This window comes from Lagopus leucura, unplaced genomic scaffold (assembly GCF_019238085.1).
Source record: "Lagopus leucura isolate 7727_CA_CO unplaced genomic scaffold, USGS_WTPT01 Super-Scaffold_760, whole genome shotgun sequence".
Taxonomy (NCBI): domain Eukaryota; kingdom Metazoa; phylum Chordata; class Aves; order Galliformes; family Phasianidae; genus Lagopus; species Lagopus leucura.
In genome coordinates, this window is record NW_024962257.1 from 9,015,083 (window position 1) to 9,022,004 (window position 6,922).

General features: G+C 45.9%; 1 protein-coding gene across 1 annotated transcript; it reads right to left on the reverse strand.

Annotated features, from left to right (window-relative positions):
* Window positions 1–639: 639 nt before the first annotated feature.
* On the reverse strand, window positions 640–5,156 carry NUBP1 (nucleotide binding protein 1). The gene is made up of 11 exons (XM_042863974.1): window positions 5,120–5,156; window positions 4,925–5,026; window positions 4,706–4,842; window positions 4,522–4,590; window positions 3,963–3,995; window positions 3,611–3,701; window positions 2,992–3,146; window positions 2,263–2,373; window positions 2,036–2,138; window positions 1,289–1,372; window positions 640–806 (listed from the first exon to the last, which is right to left on the reverse strand). The coding sequence occupies exons 1-11, from the start codon at window positions 5,151–5,153 to the stop codon at window positions 754–756; spliced, it is 972 nt and encodes a 323-aa protein (XP_042719908.1). The 5' UTR covers window positions 5,154–5,156; the 3' UTR covers window positions 640–753.
* Between the last annotated feature and the right edge of the window lie 1,766 nt (window positions 5,157–6,922).

The following is a 6,922-nucleotide window of genomic DNA, read 5'->3' on the forward strand; positions in this document are numbered from 1 at the left end:
AGAGGAAATACAATTGCATAAGGGCAGCTTGGTTAGGGACTGTTATTTTAAAAGTGCTCAGGCTTAAGAGTCAGTACAAGGAAAAAAAAGTGTCATGCAGCCACAGTTATGTTGAAGTAATCAAAATCCATTAATCTTATTCTGATTTGTGTAGTAAATACAATTCTGTAGTTGTGCTGTTAACTGTAAGCTGCCTAACATCTAGGTGTTTTAAAACCAATGCCAAGTGTAAGGAAAGAGGACATCGCTTCGAAAATTCCACTCTAACAACAGATCTTTTCCACTGACAAAGATACTTACGTGATGTTCAGTAAGAGAGACATCTGGCATTGCAACTCATCCTACAGCAGAAGGCAGGACAGAGCCTACTGCACATGCATGTAAGAGTTTAGATAGAATGTCCCAGTGTCACTGAAGCCTATTTTACATTCAGCTTTGTGAATAAGATTTTGTCTATGCACGTTTTCAAAAGCCAACTTCGTATTCATGTCATCAGTATGATGACTGGATGCAAACTGCACCTTTGTAACACAGATGAAGGTTTGTTTATTTTATCTAATTAACCTCATAGCATGTTCTGAGACCAGTTGTGAATTTTGGTAATCTTGATTAATCTTTATGGAAAAAAAGAGAATGACATTAATACTAAGAATTTATTTGCAGTATACAAAAAGAATACATTCCTTATATTAAGTCAAGGCAAGGCATAAGTTACTTTTCTGTAATTACACATGAAGCATATTTTTATTGTGTTCAGATAATCTTTTCTTCTTGAAAATGGTGCTGATCACAGTACTCCTGAATCCCTGGAGAGACAGGGAAAAAGTTATACATAAATACCAATCCTGCTGTCCCCTGCTGCTCTCACAGGTTGGGCCTTTGTCACGGAATTTTGCTGGTATTTTGAAACTGTACATCATTGGCTCCTGGGGTAGTTTATATGCAATTACAACCAGGAGGAGGCAATATTACCCAGCTGTATCACATTTAGTAGGCTCCCCTCAGTGGCCTGCCTAAAAACTGCTCGAGAGCAAGCAAACACACATCTTTTCTTAATGATTTAAGCAAAAGAATGAAAAAAGTCATTATATACAACTCAGTCACCAGTTTGTAAGTCTGCCATAACTAACGACCAAAAGAAGTAAAGGTTACATTGCACGTTACATTCTTAATTGCTATGCACGTGTACGCTGGTTTGTTTTCTGATTACATGCGGCAGAAAACCAATTTCTAGCACCTTTAATGCACTGCAGCAGGGATTCACCTTCATGGTGATTTTAAGACTTACTTTGAATTATGTTCCTGTAAGTTGACGTCGCTGGAGACTCAGGCACTTCAGACAAGAAAGACTGACCTTTGTCACAGCTTCTTCCTGGAAGGACAGGAAAAGCATGAAAACAGTGCAACAAGAAGAAAAGAACTTGTCTTTACTTACTGCTCATCCCACTATCAGTTATACTCCTCCAAGGAACCACTGGTATCCATTCCTTTTAAGAAATGGTTACGTCAGTGATGGAGCTGCAGCTCACAGTTGTACAAAGGACCACCATCAGCAGGAAGTTTCAGCCGTTACTTTGGAAGTACTGACCTGTTCCTCAAGTCATTAAATCAAGTGTTCATTTCTAATAGCCAGTGAGGAACCAAGGCATCTCACAATCCACAACAGGATTTGAGTCATGCCAGTGAGAGTGAAGAAAGAGCACTAATTTTAATGCTTATCATTTACAAGTTGCTATTCTTCACAGAAGAATTTACTAGCTGTGTTTTCAGGTGATTACATAAAAAAGACACCACATATTTAGAGTAAGGATTAGACGGCTGAAAAGACGTGTAATAAAATCCTCATCAAGATGAAACATCAGGTTAAGTAAATTACCCAGCACTTTTCACACCATGGTATGTGTGATTCAAACAGACGCTCTATGTAAAAAAGAATATTTACCTGAGACACAAAACATGTAACATTCTGTCAGACTCCCCAGTAAGAACACCAGCACAGTTTTAAAGCTGTTGTAGTGCAACACAGTAACGTTACCTATTTGAGGATCTAGAGGCACTTTTCCCAGGAGGGAAACATTTAAGTTCTGGCACATCTTCTCTGCACCTCCAGTAGTTGGGGGAAAGATCTGAGATTCTTTCTGGGACAACATGAAAATAAGAGTTACAGTGTTCCAATTCTGAGAACATGGTATTTTTCCAGAAATGTTTGATATGCAAACAACAGTGAGATAAAGAAATGTTTTAAGATACAGATAGCCTTACCTTGCAGTTTGGACATATAAAGCCACTCATGTTCTCCACAACACCTATGATTGGCAGTTTCACTTTATGACAGAAGTTGATTTCTTTCCGAACATCCTGAAGTGAGACTTCCTACAAACATGAAGAAACAATTGGACTTTATAATGAATTGCTTATAATCAATTGGCATTGTTCCCTTTGCTTATGTTCATCACAATATCTGTGAATTTGATGTAATTTGAATTTCAGACCTCTGATTTTTTCTTTTAAAACTGTACATCGCATAAATATGCCTTTTTCTATGTGCAAGTCAAGCTATCCCCCAGATTTTAAGTCTTTGTGTGACTGTTCTCTACTCCAACTGATTTATGGAAAGCACCAAGCAGCTGGGAGGCAGCACTTCATTTGCTGTCAAACAGTGCACACCTTATTTAAAAACTTATTGACTTCTGAGCTTTAAGCCACTGGTGACCAAATTACAAATGCACAGTGATGCCAGCTCATATCCTGAAGAAGTGAATTAATGCATTTCACTTCACAACGTAGATCAGACAGCTTTTGACCGCGAACCACTCAGCTGTGCAGAAGCTCACTCAGGTCCATTACTCCACCAAGGCATCCACCTAGCTCATAAAGCAGCCAGCTGCACACACAAGCAAGTCAGTCAGCTCCCTTCTCTGAAATTAAACACTGATTGTAAGCCAAGCACTTGCCGTGCTGCTTCCGTGAATGGAAACGCAGATCTCTTACCTGAGGGGTCGTAATTATAACAGCGCCATCTATATGCGACGCACTGAGGTACTGCACAATTGAGAGGTGCTCATCTGACGTCCCTGGAGGGGTGTCTACAATCAGGTAGTCAACTTCACCCCAGTCCACATCACGAAGAAATTGTTTGATCAGCCCTAGCAGAGAGGACAAGAACGTGGCATTAAATGAAATAAAAATCCTTGTATATTTCAGTCTGCTTCAAATTTTAGAGCCCAGATATGCAAATTCTTCTGACTACAGCCAACTTAGGTGCAGAAGTGCTTATTTTGCAAAGAATTAAAACAAACAAAAGGCAAAACCCAAAACCCAATAAAGCACCTGACCCACTGTAGCCATTATTCAAAGAAACGAGAGAGGATATTGAGAAAAAGTTCTGTGATGAAAGCGGAAGCAGTAACACAACTATATTGTACAGCTCTGGCTCTACTGTGCAAGAAAAATGATGAAGGTATGCTAACTACTACTGAACAGTGTGGAGTATTCACTGCTTCTTGCCATCGCTTACTTTATTAGGTTTGTGCTTTAGCCAAGTAAGCTCATCTTCAGATATTCACTCTTCCAACCATGTAAGTTGTTGCTGAAAACCCTGAACACGTACCATTTTTTTTTGGTCCTCTCCAGATGACAGCATCGTCAGGACTACTGAGCAAGAACCCCACTGACATGACACCTAAGTTTTCCTCAACATACTAAAAGAGAAGAGAAACTCCATGCAGAACAGGAGAGAAAGGGTAGAGGGGATACACTACAGGTGACCTTCAGACAAAAAACACCTGGCATTTTCCCTGCATGTTTTTAAGATTAATGAGATGTTTTCTGGGGGGTGTAAAAAACCCTCTGTCCACTACAATTAATACAAAAGCACACTGTGCTTCTTCCCCAGCCCTTCTGCTCCTTACAACAGTGTCAAACTCAGCCAGCCACCTCTGGGAACAGCTGCACCAGCTTACCACTGGAGACCATCCTGATCCACTCTGATGAACCTGAAAATTGAAGAGATACATACAAAGTCACACGAGAAATTAATGCAGAAGTTATGTAAAAGATGAACAGAAGATCAAAGAGGATAAAAAGACCTTGCGTATGGATGTGGTGCCACTGTATTGGACCAGGTTAATTAAAAATTGCAGAAGTTAGATCTCCATTAATAAGTGAACTGCTTGAATGCTCTTGCTGGAAACATACCCATGATTTTATATAAACACATTAAACATTTCAAAGCTGATAAAGAGCACCATGCTGGTATGACTCAGGTTCAGCATTCATGGATTAGCAGTAGATTCAGAGCAGCGCCTGCCTGGCAGAACTGGTCACCCCGACTGCCTGTGACTCTCTAACAAATGACACCACGCTGCACATTGGCCATCTCAGCTTTTTTGCTCCCCTGGCTTCCCAATAAACGACCTTATAGAAGTGTTAAATCTAAGCGAAGCTTTAGTCTTAATGACACACTGGGGATGCTTTTATCTGACACATTCGCCTCTCGCTATAGGAGCGGTCAGAGCGCACCTGCTCTCCTTCCAGACCCATCATCTTAGGGATGGACGGCCCACAGATGTCGACGTCCAGCAGAGCAACCTGGAACACAAAGCAACGAAGGCCCGTGGAAACGCGCCTGCACAGCAGGGCTCTCAGTGCAAAGCCCCGCAGCGCACACCGCAGCGCAATAAGCGGAAAGCCGATCGCGCCCCACCTGTTTGCCCTCGTCGGCCGCCAGCCCGCGAGCCAGCAGCGCGCTGAACGTGCTCTTCCCCACGCCGCCCTTCCCGGAGAGCACCACCACGATGTGCTTCACGCCGCGCAGCCGCTCCCTCAGCTCCGCCGCCTCGGCTGCGGGCAGTGCGGCCGCGTCAGCCCCGCCCCAGCGCGGAGCCCCGTCCCGCGCCCCCGGCCCTCTCACCGCCTTTCTCACCCGGGTCCGTCGCGGCGGCGCCGGCGGCGCAGAGCTTCTGGTTGGGGCATCCCTGACATGCGGCGGCCCGACCCGCCTGGGCGCTGCCGGTTCCCGGGCAGTCTGCAAGGGGATGCGACAGCTGCGACACGAGTCCCGCCGGCGGCCGCGAGCGCCGAACGACACGCCGGACCAGCGCGGCGCCGCGTCCCTCACCCTCCGGCTGCGACCCGTCCGCCACCTCGGCCATGGCGCCGGCCATACGTCACTTCCGCCGGGAGCGCGGCGCCCTACGCGCATGCGCCTGCAGCCGGGGGTGGCCATACCGCCTGGACGCTAGGGGGCGCTGCAGGACGATAGTGGCCGCGCTGCGCCGTTGCGCGAGTGTTCGTGCTGGGAGTTTTGTGTCCACGACGTTATGTGCCGTTCCAGTAAAATAAGGCCACTGGTACAATTTGCGGCGGTTTTGAGTATCTGTGGAAACCGCAGCGGTAAAATTGAGAACCCGAAGGACCCCAGCTGGGCATCCTCTGTGTTAGCAAAGTGTTAGCAAAGGACAGGTGATCTGACAGAGCCGAGCGTTGAGCCATGGCACCGTTCTTCTTCTTTCCTGGGGGAAAATAAAACACCGCTCTAAGTAACTGTCCACATACCAAAGGCAGACTAGGAACAGAAGTCTTGAAGCACTGTTAGTTTATGGGGAGCTGGCCTCTGGGGTCGGCTGTTGACCACTGCCTGTTACACCATTTCCATTTACAGGGCATTGACTTCAGGTAAATGCTGATCACCGTGTGCTGCATGCAGAATTACTTGCAGAATTCCTGATGAAACAGCGGCTCCACTTGAGGCCAGGGCTCAGAGCAGTGCTTTGGGTCTGTGCTTCCTTCAAACATGGGTCAGATTTGCTGATGTCAGCAAGCCTTTCCACACTATACAGTGAGGCATGTGTGCAAACATTTCTCTTCTCGGGCCAACAGATCATTTCCTGTTCCCAAGATTATATAGAAAATTCCCGACACAGAGCAGCAAAATAAACCTCTTCCTTGGAACCCCCTCCCTCCTGAGGCAGTGAGGCCACATCCATCTAGATACAGCTCACACCTCATGGGAAGATAAATATAACTTAACAATAATTTGATTGAAATTCTCACTCCTTTTTTTTTTCTCTCAGCTGAAGTGTAATACCATGCTAGTGGTCTGCATCATAATGCATATAAATATGTACCTTTTTGTTTTCCCAAATCAAAACAAAAACACAAAAACAAGCTGATTCTGGTAAACCTGATGAGGTTCAGCATGGCAAGGTGCAGAGTTTTGCACTTGGGCTGGAGGAATCCCAGGCATCCATACAGACTGGAAGGAGCGGACCTTGAGAGCAGCCCTGTGAAGAAGCACCTGGGGATCTTGATAGATGAAAAACTTAACATGAGCCAGCAGTGTGCCCTTGCAGCTCAGAAGGGAAATGGTATCCTGGGCTCCATCAAAAGAGGGGTGGCCAGCAGGGACAGGGAGGTGATTGTCCCCCTCTACTCTGCTCTTGTGAGGCTCCATCTGGAGTACTGTGTCCAGGTCTGGAGCCCCCAGTACAAGAAAGACAGGGAGCTGTTGGAGAGGGTCCAGAGGAGAGCCACAAAGATGATCAGAGAGTTGGAGCACCTCCACTATGAAGACAGGCTGAGGGAGCTGGGCTTGTTCAGCCTGGAGAAAAGAAGGCTGCAGGGTGACTTCATTGCAGCCTTTCAGTACCTAAAGGGAGCCTAGAAACAGGAGGGGAATCAACTCTTTGAAAGGGAAGATAACAGCAGGACAAAGGGAAATGGTTTAAGTTGAGGGAAGGGAGATTTAGGTTGGATGTCAGGGGGAAATTCTTTACAGAGAGTGATGAGGTGCTGGAACAGCTGCCCAGAGAGGTTGTGGATGCCCCGTCCATCCCTGGAGGTGTTCAAGGCCAGGTTGGATGGGGCCCTGGGCAGCCTGGTCTGGTATTAAATGTGGAGGTTGGTGGCCCTGCATGTGGCA

What these genes read in the sequence shown, in the direction of transcription:
- NUBP1 (XM_042863974.1), bottom strand. Translation starts at nt 5,153, where the DNA reads ATGGCCGAGGTGGCGGACGGGTCGCAGCCGGAGG. An exon ending in GATCAGGATGGTCTCCAGTG is followed by an intron (nt 3,702 to 3,962) that starts GTAAGCTGGTGC and finishes CTTCTCTTTTAG; the next exon opens with TATGTTGAGGAAAACTTAGG. An exon ending in TTACAGGAACATAATTCAAA is followed by an intron (nt 807 to 1,288) that starts GTAAGTCTTAAA and finishes CTGTCTCTCCAG; the next exon opens with GGATTCAGGAGTACTGTGAT.